This window comes from Penicillium pulvis (genome assembly GCF_028828015.1).
Source record: "Penicillium pulvis strain IBT 33274 chromosome Unknown contig_12_segment0_segment0, whole genome shotgun sequence".
Classification (NCBI taxonomy): Eukaryota; Fungi; Ascomycota; class Eurotiomycetes; order Eurotiales; family Aspergillaceae; genus Penicillium; species Penicillium pulvis.
Window position 1 is genome coordinate 3827487 of NW_026643072.1, and position 16876 is coordinate 3844362.

Sequence of the window (16876 nt, forward strand, 5' to 3'; positions counted from 1 at the left end):
TTGACTTTTTTTGCCTGCTTTTTCGTAGGCGCGGGCTCAGTGTGCCCCCTTGGATGGTGTAAACACTAAACTTCGGGGAATGAGGAGTGGGGTGGAGTCGGAATATACGGCTCGCATGCCACGCGGGGAGATGACCTCAGGGGTTTGCGATCGGATAGACGACGTCACACAACCATGTCCTATCGTGTTGTCGCGGCCGAGGCGCATTGGCCGGAGTCGAGTTGATGGGGAATAATGAATAGGAGCTTGGAAGGCGAGGAAACAGGGGGTTACCGGTCGCGGCGGATACCTAAAGTTAGTGGAGCGGTTAGAATGGGGCCACAAGACATCCAGGGATATTTTGGATCAGTTGATAGCGACTCACCAAGCGTCAAGTAGATTGGTCTACCAATGTCAGAAAAAGGAGCAGGTCGAAGTGAGATCCTCATTAAGCACCTCCGTCCCTTGGGCCACTTTCCGCCGTCGATCACTTGTTCTTCCGCTGTGGCGCAGGAACAACGTTGATGCGACTGTGGCGGTGCAATCCAGGGACTAAACTAGACTTGCAGCCTGCAAGTCGATCTTTATCTATTTCAGTCTGGTTTTCAAGGCTTAAATCAAAAATCATGTTGACAATTTGATATTTTTTTTCATTACTCGTAACTATGAAAATTCGTCCACAACACAAGTGGATCTGATTATTATGAACCAAGCAACCCGATTTGCTTCACCTGAACGCCAGCCAGCCTACTAAAACACCCATAGCAATGCAATTCATGCTGATGATTGGAAAAATGTTGAAAACCGATCGAAAACCAAAAACAGATCAGTCCGTTTAGGCGCGGGTGGTGAAGTCGACCTCAAGAGCGGATTCGACACCCTCAGCCTTCTCACAGGTGCAAGACGCTATAAAGCAATGTTAGACCGGTTCACTGAGCAATTGCAAAGTATCATGTTGCTAAACTCACCAGAAGGACGGCTGCCACAAGCGCAGGTCTCGCCATTAACGGCCTTGTTCTCGGTTGCGGAGCGCTCACAGGTGCACTGACCAACAGGGCGGGCGCCTGCATAGGGAAGTTAGTTATTTGATACTCCACTTTAGCTATGGGAGTAAAACATACGGCATGAGCAGCGAGGGCCAGAGATGGCGTTCTCAGAAGAAGCCTTGTTGCAAGAGCAGTGAAGGGCGCTCTCCTTGCCACAGGAGCACTTGGCCTGGGCGGCGCAGACACACTCTCCAGCGCCGGAGGTCTTGCAGCAGGTCATTGCGGGGTGAACCATTTTGAAGGTGGGGAAGGTTTTAAGAAGGAGAATTGGGATTGAAGAGCTGTCGATGGTTTGCAACTGTGAAAGTTGATAGCGGAATTTGAGAGGTTGATGATTGGAGAGTCTGTTAATAGAGTTGATACTGAAGAAAAAGCAAATCACTGTAAGCGCGACCATGAATATTTATACTTGATTGCATGCGTCACAGTCCAAGAGTCACTCTGTCTTGATTATCATTACCGTGGCTCTGATTGGTCAGTGGGTCAGCTCACGTGAGCTGGTGACCTGCTGATAGGTGATCGCTGATTGGCTGAGCGCCAAGACGCTGCAAATGCTCGCCTCTTGACTGGTCAGAGTTGCCACGATCATGCTTGCTGACTTTTACAAGACTTTTGATTCGACCAGGCGAGCGTAGTGTCTACTTCCCTGATCGCCCTGGCATGACATGGGCCGATCTAAAGAAAATTGGAAGGTTCAAGAACGACCTGGGCAGCTGCGGTCCATTTTGGGTTTGAGTGTTTAGACTAGATGATCTTTAGTGACTTAATATATTGCAAACTCAGAACACACCTGGGCATAAGTACGTGGAGTTCACACAAATGAAAGTGTAAATCTACTTTAAGCTATAATTTGGGTAGACTGTTTGCAGTGGGTCCGGGTCCCTACCTTAAAAATGTGTACGTTTGTCTTCCGAGGTTCAGCCTGGAGGCTTTCCTCCCCAGGTACCACTCTTTCAAGGTTGTGTGGATCCAATGGCAATATTTAACTCTAACTACACATGGATGGGCATGATTGGCACTTAGCACACGAAAATAAATAAACTCCAAATGTTGGATCACTGGTAGCATTGTTCCAAGTTGATATATATATATAAGTGCACATGACATCTGCGGGGTGTTCGTACTTTGGTGTCCCCTCACTTCCACTATTCGGAGTGGTTCACATAAACACATGGGCATCTAAAGCAGTGCATGTAAATTCAATTCTCAGCACAGAAAATTAACTTGTATAATGTACTTTAGAGTTGGAACCTCAGGTGGAAAATTTGCCAGGCCACGGGTGGTCTCAGCTCGAGTATTCCGAGGTCACTCATCACATGTGCGAAAATTCTTAACAATGCGCTACTAGTTGAAACATTGATCTACCCGTAAACCTTGGAACCGGATCGAAATCCTAATTACGCGACACAAAATTGGGTTCAACCAAACGATTAAATTTAGACTAACTTCCACTCATGCCAGAGACTTAATCAACGCTAGTGCACCGGAAAAGCTATAGACAGTGGGTTACCACGAAGAAATGAAAAACCACGCGTCAAGCATGAAGTAGGCCCGCCCCTGAAAAAAAAACCAAATGTAGGCAAAAGAATGGTAACATGTACAGGTGAATCAGAAAAGGTCAAACACAGAAAGAGTAAATGAAGAAACAAGAAAGTCAAATGTCCAACGGTGAAAAATGAGGAAAAAGTGGAGAAATGGCTGCACAAGATTAGGATTAAAACACGCTGATATAGGTCAAATGCCCGAGGCTACCAAGTCAAAACAAAAGCGAAAGGGGGGTACCAGCCCAAAGTCTGGCGCCAAACGCACAGAGCAGGAAAGAGTCTCAATTTTTGGTGGTCCTGCCTCTCGTATGACTTTATTGCTGGATATAGTTTGCGTAGTTGAAAGATGGATTGCCAAATTTGCTTCGCATGGACTCGAGAGTCTGCGGATTATGCTGCTGCATTTGATCGTGGGCAGTAGCGCCTTGGTTGGATGGGGCATATGTTGTTGGGATTAAAGGTGAGGTGTTGTTGGCTTGTGAATAAGGGATTGCTCCAACAGTCGGGTTGCCATATGGGTAAGGTCGGTATTCTTGAGCGGCAGAGACCGGAAGGGACTGAAGAGTCGGCATGGGTCTACCATGGCCTGGTATTTGGGAGCCTATTCCCATTCCACTGTAATCCTTTGGTGTAGACATTGCCAGTTGGGATTGGTAGTTTTGTGACTGGGTGCCTGTTTGTGACATTCGAGTTAGGGTTTTGCTTTTGAATTCTCTCTCTTCCTTTCTCTAATTTCTGAGTTGGATGGGGCTGAACCAACCTAGATTTCCCATGTCGTATGTCATTTGTGTACCCTGGGAGTCTGTTGGCGATACCGATCCTTCGAAGGGCTGGTGCTGATCGTATCCCGTCACCATTTGGCTCGAGCGAGGAACGCCATAGTCCATGGTTTGCCTTCCATAGGGCATGTTTGGTGGGTTTGAAGGGGCTGCGAATCGATTGTGAAGAGGATACCCTGCGTGGAAAGAAGGTTGCTGAGACGGAGCGTCTGATAGACTATTTGATCTGGTGATGGAATAGTCGCTTCGGATCGTCCGGTGCAGATCATGCATAGATGCCGAGGCGGCAGGTCGACTGAACATCATGTTGGATTGTGGTCCCTGTCCAGCAGAAGACATGTAAGTTCCGGCGGTCGACGCAGAACTCAGGGGCGAGACGAGGTAGTCTTCCTCATTGTGACGCGGAAAGCAGTCCGTTCGTAGCGTTCTCAAGGCTGCAAAGTCTGGATTCGGGACCCCATAGTCGTGTGGCGATGCAATGGGAGTTGGCCCCGTTGATTTGCTCTCAAAAGGGGTCCGAAGAACCTTCGTGGTATCGAAGTCATCAGGAAGGGCTCTCGACTTGAGCACTCTCTCACGATCATTTGTTGTCAGACGCTTGAGCTTTGCTCTCCTACAAGGTGCGTTGCTGTTAGATCCAAGATGCGGGAACGATGAAAGAGCAAAGCCATGATTTACCTGTTTTGAAACCAAACTTGCACTTGACGAGGAGTCAAGCCAGGAATCTCCCTCGACAGACGCTCCCGGTGAGCAGCATCTGGATGTGCCTGACGAGTGAACTCGCTCATCAAGAAGCGGGTCTGGTTATGAGTCAACCTGCAGAATCAGTGTTAACAGTTGCCTTCATTTCAGTTCTTCCTCTATGAGCCCTACCGAAATCGCTTCATTTTCTTCTTCTCCAAGGATGACATCTTGCTATCATCGTCGCTGCCCACCGCATCGCCCCTCTCATCGGAAGGACTGATGGTGGACTCTCTGTCAGGATCTTCCTTGTCGAAGTCCATCTGGTTGTCGCTCAACGATTCGCCGTGTTGATCGGATACAACCTGCTGAGACATGGAAAGGCCTGTCCGGTCACCCGGAATCTCGAGCTTGACTCGAGGCAGTAAAGCTTCTCTGCTCGCTGTAGACCGTTGGGCTTCCGTACCGCGCGATAGGATTTCTCCCTCGGGATACGGTCCCGTCCCAGTTGAACTTCCAGGCATGGGGGAAGTCGTCAAGGCATTCTCAGCCCTCACACCAGCAGGTTGCATGACAGTAGCAGATGGTCCGCCCGGGGCACGCTGCTCTCGTTCCTTCTGCAGGTTTCGCAACGGCGATACAGTCTTTGGCGAAGAAAAACGGTCACCGTGATAAGCCGATGAGAAATGAGAAGTGACAGCAGATAGAGAGGGAACAGGCGAGGATAAAGAAGATACCCAGAGACAAGGGCCGCCGATTGACATGGTAAGAGTTTGTGACTTGGGGCCCTTTCTTCTGACCGGAATAGTCTCACGTCGTTCAAATCCACGATCCACAGAATCGGTTTAAGGAGCGTCAAACGCGCCGGACCAACACCCACAACGACACGAAACAAGAAAGAAGAGTAAAAATTGCCAGGAAAAAAGGGACAAAAGAAGCAGGGTGTCCTTCCCCGAGATGAGACGAATGTGGGTCTGTGATCGAAGTACCGGGGCGCTTGCGCAATAAGGTCAGGGTTCCTTTAATTTTGCAATTAAACGGAGTAAAGGGTGAAGCCAAATCAAAGTGTTTATACCCGGTGGAATGGAGAAATGGGGACCCAAGAGGGGAGGTAGATCCTTAGGCGCCGAGAGTTGCTCAGGTGCAATGTCAAGAGCGGGACCACGGGGCTACCAAAGCGTCCTTAGATCGCGGATCACTGAGATATGATGATCTTGACGTATTCGGTGAACCAGACTTGAGGACTTCCACAATGGCTTTACAATGGTACCTGAGCAAAAGCCGAAAGAGAGGGGGCTAGGAGGTTATGACTGGTGTTTTACCAGGGATCAAGCGAAGATCTAAACAATGACGAAGCAGGGAAAAGGAAGGAAACCAGAAAAATACTGTAAAGAATCGAAAGACGAAAGACTCGTAATGGAACCAAGCGGAAATGGCAGTGGAAATAATCACCAGATATTAAAACGGCCGCCAAATACGTAGGGTCCACCAAAGGGAAATCAAAGTTGACTTGCACTGGTGACACCGAAGACCACCTATAACGTATGCCACACCCACTCGACTAGACAAGGAAGTGATATACGTTTTGTTAGATGATCTTTGCAACGGTCAAAACGGCGAGAGGAGAAAGTCAAAAGCAATGCAAAAAAAAAGCAAGGAATATCCCAATGCTCTAAACTTTCTTCGACTAGACTTAATAGAAAATAAGTGGGCCGGAAAGAGGGGTGTAGAAGGGCGTAGTCGAGGTGCTAATGGGCATGGAATCGGTGCACAAGTCTGTATCTGGTCATTTAAGGATCAGCGACCCCAGAGGCAAATTGATCTCTTTAGGATTAGTCTTTAGAAAATTGGAAATAAGATATCTTAGTTAAATGGCTTGGAAAAAAAGAAGATCTCACATTCTAGATCGTGGTGCCCACATCCGGTATATGGTGCAACACTGGTCACCTGGAAAGACACGGAACGGAAAAAAATACCACAAGTCTACAGTAGGTGGGAAAAATAAGAGAAGTACGGGGTAACAAGATAAAGCAAAATAAAACCTTTTGGTCTACAAGAGTACGTATTGTAAGTGCCGTGACCAGAGCACAGGGCTCGTACAGTCCCGAATAATCACCACGGCCAGGACTACATGGAAGACCCATCCTAGGTGTGGCGAATCGCGGTTCAACCCGAGCTGAAAAAAAAAGAAAAAAGAAAAAAAAAACGTGTGGAAACAGAGGAAGCGGACTAGAATCTCCTCAAAAGTCAAAGACCCAGACAAGCTCCTGGATAACCCAAGGAAACGGTTGAAGTGGACACAACCACAAGTCCCACCTCGTGGATACCCGCCACATGCTGTGTAGTATACGCGGAGTACGGAGTATATGAGATGCTCAGACTTCTTTTTTTCCCGTGCCGAAGATACCAGATGTACACCGTAATCCACACTTCACCCGGGGGCGTTCATGGCTTGAACAGACCATTAGAAAAAATTTCCGACGACCTAGTGGGCGATCTGTTTGTGGCATGGGCAGAAGTGGTCTTAGCCCCTCCGATATCGATTCGCTGCATGGGCCATCAGCCAACCGCTATCAGACCCTTGCTCACCGGCACGCATTGAGGCTGGTCACCATGTGGAAATCCTGTCGGGTTGGCTGGCGTGCTGGCTCCATAGGCCAGTCTAACGCCCGCCGGACCCTCGGGGACATCGATCAAGGAAATGCTGTCAGCCACTCAGCGTGCTGCCCGCCACAGTCCACTCCCAATGGGTGTGATGTGAGAGGGTGCATAGGTGGCTGACCCAGTGGAGATATGAACCAACCGAGTGGTCTGAGGGGAGTGTAATCATTGATGATTATTATTTTAAAGCGATTAAAACCAGTAATGAAAATGTGATAGCTGTGATTTCTTTTACCCCCACGACCCATGGTCAATGAATGTCTCAACCACAATATAATAATTCAGGTCTCGTATGAGCCCTGAAACCTGTGATGGGGCAAAACGTGGTCGGCTAAGCCGGACTAGCAAAAAGAACATTGAACAGAAGGAAATCAGAAAAAGAAAATAAATTAAACCCCCATGGAGCGTATTGCGTTAGAGCCGCCTGCAGGCAAAGGAACTGCTCGCCCCTGAGTTTATTAGAGTAAACACCTAGTCTTGGATGATTTAGAAAATCATACAATACTGATTTACAGCCGAATGTTCCACCCGATGCTACGGAGTCCGGGCCTCAAACCCACTATTAGGGTTACCCGTGGCTCAGTAGCCGTCGCAAGGGCATCCCCACCGAGGGAAAGCTCCTTGAAATCTCCACATGCAGAGCCATGAAACAATTCAAGTCACAGTTGGGAAATGAAGCACTCCTGTATACAGGATTTAGGAGATAATTAGTTCGACGAGTCAGAAATTTACTGTGGACCAAGTATTTCACAAATTAACTAATTAACTAAGAGTAGGTCTGGACTGTTGCTGAAATGTCCCCTACAATACAATTTTACAAAATCCACTTTCTTCTTCTGATTGTAGTCTTTGTCTACGTACTCTATCCTATAGCGCCCATCTCTTCCTGAATGGGAATCCCAAATGAGGTCATCCCATGCGGGTGTGGCACTGAAGAAGAAGCATGACCGATGAAAAGGATGGAAAAATCGAAAAAATCGAAAAAGAATTCTATTTTTCCATTAAAAAGTTATTCTTTTAGTCTTTTATTTTCCTTGGACGTTAAACTAGTAGGCTAGTTACATCTACAGTGCATACCCGGGATCAATAGTGGGTGGGGACCCGAGCAGGCCCCGTTTGCCCATTACGCAGGACACATCGGAGACTTTGAATCGAGGCAACGTGGAGACATACTGGGGACTTGACTTTAGTCTGGGTTTCGGAGGAGAAATCTCGGACCCGTTAGTCCTGGAGCCCTGCGATCCCGAATCACAGTGCGTGGCGAGTAGTCCTACGGCCGAAACCTCCGTCGATCGCTGCACTAGTCTCAGTCCTTTCATATCTTTGTCTTCGCTTTTTCTTATGACGCGGTCAATTCCGTGTGGGGGACGGATTTCGAGCAATTCCAAGGTTATGTTATAGAAACTGGAATGGAGTACTCCAGTATTCGTGTCCGGGTTTGTTGTGGCGGGGTTTTTACCGGGATTTTAGCGCGATATATAGACCTGGGCACGCCGTCGGTCCGAATGCCTCAAAATGCTACTGTACCTGGTGGTAGGGTTTCGGACAGTGCTTATCACCACGTAACAGTCTCTACAGAAACGGTGCGGGGAATCCGATCGAAATTCTGATCGTGTGGAAAGCTGAAGCGTGGCAACTTTAATTTCGGAGGTGGAAAGGACTATGCCAAGACTCCTCCTTCAGTTTCGTATCATCCGCTTACTGTAGATGCACGTCGTCATAGCGGAGGGTCGAGGGTGACGCAAGCCCGATCGCTTACAAGTATTTCGTATTTTCTCTCCCCTGATGCACGTTCGTGCCGGCAAAACCGGCTGGGTCAAAGCCTTGCAGATGCACAAGGGACCTTTCCAATGTATTATTCCGGTTGGAAACCAGGTACGTGAGGAGAAACCAAGCAAAAAAGCTCATTCTATCAAGCGGGTCAATCCGATTGTAGGAAAGTCTGGGTTGACACCGACGACCGTGTTGTTTCCACGGATCATATGTCTGAACTGGGAAGACATCGCGAGGTCTTCGAGAACAAACTTCTATTCTGCCTAACGGTTTTGGATCTATTGAAATATCCGCCTTAGTTCCTAGACATTGGCCTGTGCGTTTTCCAGATCGGAGAAACTTTGAAAGGCGTAAAAAGGGAAAAAGGAAAAGAAAAATAAAAAAACGATGCCGCCTGCTGTAAGCGTGGACTGGTTCTCCACTTGTGGAGCTTCGCAACACTCCGACTGAAGCGGTGGTCCACATAGTTCTCGACTCACGGCTCCCAATACGATCAGTGCGTCTTCTTCGAGAATAATCTGCTCCTGCGAACTCCATCATAAGGGCGAAGCACAATCCACACCAGTAGCCCCTTCTCCTGACGGAAAACCCGGAGAATTGCCTAGAGCATCCGTCAGGGGCCAGAAAACTCGTGTTTCCACTTTTCCATTTGACGCTAATCGTGAGCGAAGGCGTAGTAGCTTCAATCTTCGGCCTTCCCAACAGTACTTTAGTTCAATGGTCTGGTGCAAGGTGAAACATGGCTGCGACGGTTCCGTGCCCCAGCCTTTCCACTCCAATTAGATCAGGGGTGAATCCCGACTACTGCACAAGGTACAAAGTGTAAATTGCAGAAAAAGATTTTGAAAAAAAAGGTACGTGAATAATTTGGAGTGTTATGGTTCATTTCATGCAGGAACCTCGCGGTTCAATAGAGTTGCCGATCCTAGAAAAGTCTTGGACCCCACGTCGGTAGCTAGTTGGACATCAAAAGTCACCTGTAGTTCCACCCAGACCGCTTTATTGGTGAAGAAACGCTTTCCTTTCTTCTTTCGGAGTTAGGTGTTATCGGTCTCGCCTTCCTCGCTAGGCTCTTTTCTGCCCTGTACAGATCGGGAATCATGAGATTTGCTTGTGATCGACATCGGGTTGCCTTGGATTTTTCTGCAGCGGGCCTCGCAATTCCCCAAAAATTGAGAGTGGGTAGGCAAACGCCAGACGACTGCATCATTTAAGGACAGCCATTGGTCGGATTCTCCTGAAGCCGCTAAGAACCAAAGGGAAGGGTCATGAGGACGTGGTCAAGCGGCAAGTGAGGCGAAAGGCGTGTCATCGGCATAATGGGCACATGGAAGGCGTTGTTGCTTTCAGCATAAAAAAATAGCCTTGTCTTGCATTGCGATGCTGCAGTAAGCAAATCCCGTAAGCGACCAAATCCATGGAATGTGGCTGGCCCAATGCCATGGCCGCCAAGCGATTCCCATTGCGGGCAATGCTCCGCACAATCGAGGAAAGGGGGCCAAAACCATTAGCATCCTGTCAAAACTTTCATGTGGAAGACCCGCCACGGCTATCAGGTCGTCGAGTCTTCCATGGTTTTATCTCCAGAAGCCGCGCTAGGGACGTCGGCGCCATGGTTAATGGCCGTCTCTTCGCTAGCGGGATTCGGTTCTTGCCGGGGGCCGTCGGTGATGTTCTCGTTCTCAACGGAGGGTTCATGTGTTTCCGGCGCTTCTTGCGCGTCCTCGTCGATTTTCTCAGGGGCGTCCTTGATATCTTCGTTCCCATCATCGTCGCGTCCTGCCGTGGCTTGGGGCGTGTCTTCTGGTGCGGCGGGGCTCTCAAAGAGAACCTCTAGATTCTTGCCATCGTCAATTTTGTCAAATGCTGACAGTTTTGACTTGGCCGCCAGACGGAGAATACGCCAGGTTTTACTGGATTTAGCTCGGACGGCGGTTTCCTTGTCCTCGTCAGTCATCGCCATGTCGATGTCCATCTCATCATTCAAGATATTCTTCATGATTATCTCAGTAGCAGGAACAGAAAACCGGTCAGATTCCTTGAGGCGTTCGATGTTGGCCAATGCTTCGGTATCCGAGAGGAACTTGAAGTCTAGCGCTCCCATCGGTGACGGACGAAGACGCTTGTTGAAATAGGTCTTTCTGGCTTCATCTCGCGCCTTCATGTAATCAGGCACTGAGATGGCTGGTCGTTCAATAGGCGGACAACCTTCGGCCTTCCACCGCACCCAGTTCTTGTCCCGAGACAATACGGTGTCCACCATACGATAGTAGAACTTTCCACCATTGCCTTGTTGCAGGTAGCCTTCAATGCTCTTTCGCATGTTTGCCACCCATTTTGCGTCGTCTTCGCTCACCACAAATCCATAGAGCACGGATTTGTTAGTCAGGGCCGCCAAGCGCTCTTTGGACTTGGAAGTGAGGGACAACATGAAGTCAAGGAGAATGAGAGCTTGAACAAGGACGTGTCTCCGGAAAGCGGTATCACTAACTTCAAGATCAAAAAGATCTCGACTAGTCAGGTACTTGGGGTTGAAACTTGTGCCGACCTCGGCCTCATCGCCTCGTTTTCGCTTGTGAGACCTTGACGCCTCTTCTGACCGTGCAGGGCCTTGATTCCCAAGATCAGTTTTGATGTTCTTGAAGGCGTGCAATGTAGCTTCGAGGCCAGTCTTGAAAGATGCGAAGCGCTCAGCATCAAACATCTTGCTCGGAGATGAGAAATAGGACTGTAGACTCCAGAACAGAGGATAGAGGGCGTCAAGATCCACCTTTTCCTTTGGCTTCTCCTTTCGACCACGGGAAACAACGACCTTAGGAATCTCAGATGTAGCTCCGTCATCTTTGTTGCTTTGATCTTGCTGTCCATCGGGTGTAACAGAACCATCGTTTTCGTCGGTCATGCTGGTATCAACATCGTCGTTCTCAGCGGTCGATTTCGCAATTTCGTCAAAGGTGGTGACATTCTCTGTATGAAACTCTCCCCGGAGGTTGACTGAACTTTTATCGCCGAGTGGGAAGCTCTGGAAAAGGAAGATAAACACCCGTCCGCAGAAGACCGTATCTTCTGCTCGTGATAGTCGGCGGAGAAGTTCATTGCAAGATCGGAGAATGATCAGGCTCTTCTGCTTGAAATGTTTCTTTGATAAGAATTAGTAGCTGAGATCCTCGAGTAATCGGGTATTAGAAGGGTCTACGTACCTTAATGTTTCGCTCTCGACGCGACTCCAGATAGTCAAATACTTTCCGGCAACCGTCAATTGTTTGACTATCCAATAGTTCCTCAATAAGCCAGAAGATGAGACCCGGCTCGCATTGTTCTAGTGGGTGTCAGCAAGGACATCTAGGTTTGGGTCGGTTGTGGTATCAGGCGACGGACCATTGTCAGAGAAAATGGACACAAGATCAAGGAGGTTCCAGATATGAATGAAGGAGGGGTCATTGATAGAGGTGGAAGCCTAAGTAGGGAACCGCCGAGTCATTAGCATTTTCAATGTCATCAAGCTTTGGGGAAGAAAGCGGATGCGCCGTACCAGGGTATGGTAGAACTTCTCGCGAAAAGCAATCTCAACCGCAGCAAGCTGGGTCTGCTGGTTCAGGAGCTTCCCAGAGGCCCCATCATCGGCTGGAAGTTGCCAGATACGATCGCCCAGAAGCGCCTCAGTCAACGGGGGTTCGATCTGTTTGTCAGTCTTGATTTGCGCCGCGCGGTCGAGAAGATCGTTCACCAGACCTCTGTAGACTTGAACCGCCTCAACTTCCAACGAGGCCATCTTGGATCAAGACAGAGAGAAAGGTGACGGGGTACAGTTGTAGTGAGAGTGGTGAGGAAAAGAGAACACAAGGTCTGTGACAGAGGTGAAGGGGGTGTGGTTGCGGCTCGGCGGAGAGAAAAGCCAAGACTTTCCGAAAAAGCTCCCCCAGCTTCAACTTGAGACTCCCGACGTGCGCTGCTCCACCTCACGTTCCCGATCAACCCCAGTCTAGCAACAGGGACAATCGAGTACTGCGATGGCGCAGAGTCTCGAATCCAGACCGACGGTGGTGGACTTTCGCGAGGATAGCCCGTGGGTGAAGTTGGCCAAGGCTCACTGGTTGAATGCGAAGGTCCGCAAGGCCAAACCCGATGTGATCAAACAGCAATTGTGGGATCCGCTAGAAGCAGAGGGTTTCAACACTCGCTCTCTTCTAATCCTAGAGAATCTGAATGTTCTAGAGAAGTATGCTGCCCGCGATGATTCTTCCTATGCCCGCAGGGCTAACTCATTCACGTACAGGTTCCTTTGGCCGACCTACACTGAAGATGCTTCCAATCACCACGTCCTTCTGATCACACTTATCGTCAGCGTGAAATATCGCGAACACCTGCCTATCTGGGGTGAGTGAATGTGATAAAAAAGCGAGTACGCCAAATTGGGCGCGTACTGACAGTAATGCAGACATTTTCTCCGACCGCAGCGATGACTTCTCAAGCCTCTTCCATCGGATTCTTTCCATGAGCATCGACCCTTCACTACCAACTCATTCGCGCATGTCCATTATCTCCTTCATCATCGGTGCTTTCCAGTCCCTCGAGAACGTCCTGATCCGAAAGGAATGCGCCCCGCTTGTTTCCATCTCTATCTGGCACAACTTGGCCAGCGACGATGCCAGAGATCGGGTTATTGCCAAATCTCCTGCTTTGAAAAAGGCATGGAAGGCCGCAGGAAAGCGATACGACGCGGGTGATGAGGCTACCAAGGCCAAGAGCCGATTCGAACGGTCTTGGCTGTATACTATGCTGCTAGATTTCCTGCAGAAATTGAACGGCCCAGAGAAGCAACAGACAGAGAATTTGCTGTATTGTGAGCGATTTTTGGAGCTGCTTGTAGACCTTTTGAGCCAGCTGCCTACCCGGCGCTATGCCAATACGCTTCTCAAGGACCTCAATCTTCTACCTGTCATTCGCTTGTCGCAATTGTACCGCACACCAGAGAATGCCCTTTTCCGCGATCTCTACGAGCTTCTCAAGCATTTCATCAATTTTGCCATTGATGATTACTCAGGAGATGCTTTATCCCCCCAGGCAGTGTATGATTTGCACTGCAAGGAGCTTGCTCATCTGCAGAGAACCTCTATGAAATTTTTCAAAGATAAGCTGATGATTCTCGCGCTCTCTAACTTGGGATCAATTGATAAGCGGATTGAGCTCGAAGGGCAGCTATCCTCTTTGGACGAGTTAGAGCTGCAGAGCCTGTGCTCTCATTTGGGATTCCGGACAATCTACCCCAAATCATCCAACATCATCTCAGATCGCCAGCTATGCTCGGAAGTCCTCCTCTCTTTCTATGAGCGCAAGCTGTCCTTCCAGGAAGTTGCAGCCCAGTTGAGTGTGATTCCCACCGAAAAGAGCCTCTACGACCCCGCGTTGTTGAGAAATGAGACCTACGATGGATCCAGGCCCCTGGCGATTCCAAAGTTGAATCTACAATACCTGAGCACCGGAGACTTCCTTTGGCGATCCTTCCTTCTGTATAGGTCCGAGGCTTTCTTCCAGATTCGCAAGGACATGGAAGCTCTTGTCAAGCGTATGCAACCCCGAGCGAACCGTAATGGAGGCTTGAGCTTTGAGGGATTCTCACGTATGGCAATCCCTATCTCTAAGCCTGCTATTATCGAAGTTGCTCCTGCAAAGGTGGGTTCACCAAACCCGGCCTTCGTTCGTGCAGAGATCGCAATTGAAGTGGGCAGACTGGCAGACAACGTCCGTAAGGAATGGGAATCCCTCCGCCCAGATGACGTTGTCTACATGTTGGCTGTTCAATCCTCATCACCAATTCAGACGGGAACCCGAGATGATACTGCCGCGGAAGGACCATGCATGACTCACCTCCGTACAGCGGAAATCGTGCAAGTTCTTGATGAACAAGGCCGTCAGCTGCGACAGCCAGCTAGTGGCCAAACAAATGGTTATCAGTCTCGCCCGCGGGTCCGCAAACTTCTTGTTAATCTAGACGCCGCGTCCTTCAAGGCCGACACAGATCTCCATGCTCAAGGGAAGCCGGATATTTATTCTTTGATCAATGTGGTTGCGAGACGGAAGGGCAGAGAGAACAACTTCAAGTCAATCTTGGAGACAATGCAAAAGCTGATTGTGTCTGATATGACACTCCCTCCGTGGCTTCAAGACATCTTCCTCGGGTATGGTGATCCTGCAGGTGCTCAGTACACCCAGTTGCCTAATCGTCTCCAATCTGTTGATTTCCGTGACACCTTCTTGGACTGGTCCCATCTGGTGGAAAGCTTTCCCGGAAAGACAATTGAACCATCTGGATCCGAATCAGCCAGCTTCGGTCCTCCCTATGTTCTTGAATCCGTTGAGAATGAGCCTACAGAAGCTTCCGCCCCGGCGAAGAAACGTCGTCGAGACCAGGCCGGACAAGCAGAGCAGGGCCCCAGTACCATACGTGTCTCATCATACAAGCTGCCGAACCCTGGTCCCTACCCTGTTGATGCTCCTAAGCACAATACGGTGAGATTCACACCTGCCCAGGTTGAAGCCATCGCGTCCGGTACTCAGCCAGGCCTTACTGTCATTGTTGGCCCACCTGGAACCGGTAAAACCGACGTTGCTACCCAAATTATCAATAACCTCTACCACAATTTCCCCACAGAGCGCACGCTCCTTGTTGCACACAGCAATCAGGCGCTCAACCAGCTTTTCCAAAAGATTGTTGCTCTAGATATTGACGAGCGTCATCTTTTGCGACTGGGCCATGGTGAGGAAGAGCTTGATACTGATTCCAACTACAGCAAACATGGTAGAGTTGAATCGTTCCTTGATAACCGCACCAATTACTTGTCAGAAGTCATGCGACTGGCGGCATCGATTAGAGCTGAAGGGGCTCACGGGAACTCTTGTGAGACCGCGGGCTACTTCAACATGGTCTATGTTCAACCAGCATGGGCCAAGTTCTGGGATAGAGCCAACTCCGAAGAAATTTCCACTGAGGATATTGTCGCCTCATTCCCATTCCATGATTATTTCTCGAATGCACCTCAGCCTCTGTTTGAGGCAGATGCCTCGAAAGAGACAATACTGGATGTTGCCTCAGGGTGTCAAAGACACATTGATCGGATCTTCACCGAGCTCGAAGATATTCGACCCTTCGAGATTTTGCGACAACCTCGGGATAAAGCTAATTACCTTCTATTGAAAGAGGCCCGGGTGGTTGCAATGACATCGACACACGCAGCAATGCGCCGACAGGAAATTGCGGACTTGGGTTTCCACTATGATAACGTGGTCATGGAAGAGGCGGCTCAGATTACCGAAGTGGAGAGTTTCATCCCCACCGCTCTTCAAAACATGAAGAACGGCGAACTGCCTCTTAAGCGTGTTGTTCTCTGTGGAGATCATTTCCAGAATTCTCCAATCATCCAGAATATGGCCTTCCGACAGTACGCGCACTTCGAGCAGAGTCTGTTTCTCCGCCTGGCCCGACTAGGTGTGCCCGTGATAACTCTGGACAAGCAAGGCAGATCCCGGCCAAGTATTGCAGAGCTCTTCCGCTGGCGCTACCAAGAGTTGGGCGATCTCCCATCGGTGGAAACCCTGCCGGAATTCCAGCAGGCGAACGCTGGCTTCCAATTCGATTATCAGTTCATCAATGTTCCTGATTATCAAGGCACTGGCGAACGCGAGCCGACTCCTTACTTCATTCAGAATCTGGGCGAAGCAGAGTATGCGGTGGCTTTGTACCAGTATATGCGTCTGCTGGGTTACCCAGCCACGAAGATCTCGATTTTGGCTACGTATGCTGGACAAACGGCTTTGATCCGGGATGTATTGAATCACCGCTGTGCTAAGAACCCACTGTTTGGTCTTCCCAAGATTGTGACAACTGTGGATCGGTACCAAGGAGAACAGAATGATTGTAAGTTCAACTCTCAACATCACTTATGCCATTTTGCGTAGCACCATTCTAACCGTTGTGTTTTAGACGTCATCCTTTCGCTGACTCGCACCCGCACTGTTGGATACTTGCGCGATGTCCGCCGTCTGACCGTGGCCCTGTCACGTGCTCGGCTGGGTCTATACATTCTTGGTCGCCGAGAGGTCTTTGAATCCTGCTACGAGCTTAAGCCTGCATTTGATCGTCTTTTGCAACGCCCCGACAAGTTGATGCTTGCTCCGGGTGAGATGTTCCCAACCACTCGAGCGCTGGACGCTGACGTCGCGGGCACCCCTATGGAAGGAGTCGAACATCTCGGTCAGTATGTGTTCGAGATGACGCAAGCCAAGGTTAAGGCTATGGGTGATGGAGAGATGATCATTGATGATGCTGCCCCTAATGGTGAGGAAGGTCTTCTAGACGAAGATGAGGATATGATGGGTGCCGATGAAGACGAGGATGCAGATATTGTATGAACAT

The 16876-nt window shown here is 49.3% G+C and overlaps 4 protein-coding genes across 4 annotated transcripts; 1 reads left to right on the plus strand and 3 right to left on the minus strand.

The window, feature by feature from the left end:
- Positions 1 to 814: 814 nt before the first annotated feature.
- Positions 815 to 1260, minus strand: N7503_002656 (putative copper resistance protein Crd2; the record flags this gene model as incomplete). The annotated part of the gene is made up of 3 exons (XM_057062203.1): positions 815 to 885; positions 948 to 1043; positions 1101 to 1260. The coding sequence occupies 3 exons, from the start codon at positions 1258 to 1260 to the stop codon at positions 815 to 817; spliced, it is 327 nt and encodes a 108-aa protein (XP_056926165.1).
- A 1623-nt stretch (positions 1261 to 2883) lies between these two features.
- N7503_002657 (homeobox domain-containing protein) lies at positions 2884 to 4793 on the minus strand (the record flags this gene model as incomplete). The annotated part of the gene is made up of 4 exons (XM_057062204.1): positions 2884 to 3242; positions 3330 to 3961; positions 4027 to 4164; positions 4222 to 4793. 4 exons carry the CDS (start codon positions 4791 to 4793, stop codon positions 2884 to 2886), a joined length of 1701 nt encoding a protein of 566 aa, XP_056926166.1.
- A 5222-nt stretch (positions 4794 to 10015) lies between these two features.
- On the minus strand, positions 10016 to 12235 carry N7503_002658 (THO complex subunit THO1/HPR1; the record flags this gene model as incomplete). Its single annotated transcript, XM_057062205.1, has 4 exons — positions 10016 to 11602; positions 11664 to 11782; positions 11842 to 11920; positions 11996 to 12235. The coding sequence occupies 4 exons, from the start codon at positions 12233 to 12235 to the stop codon at positions 10016 to 10018; spliced, it is 2025 nt and encodes a 674-aa protein (XP_056926167.1).
- A 238-nt stretch (positions 12236 to 12473) lies between these two features.
- N7503_002659 (uncharacterized protein) lies at positions 12474 to 16872 on the plus strand (the record flags this gene model as incomplete). Its single annotated transcript, XM_057062206.1, has 4 exons — positions 12474 to 12682; positions 12740 to 12840; positions 12902 to 16378; positions 16445 to 16872. 4 exons carry the CDS (start codon positions 12474 to 12476, stop codon positions 16870 to 16872), a joined length of 4215 nt encoding a protein of 1404 aa, XP_056926168.1.
- Between the last annotated feature and the right edge of the window lie 4 nt (positions 16873 to 16876).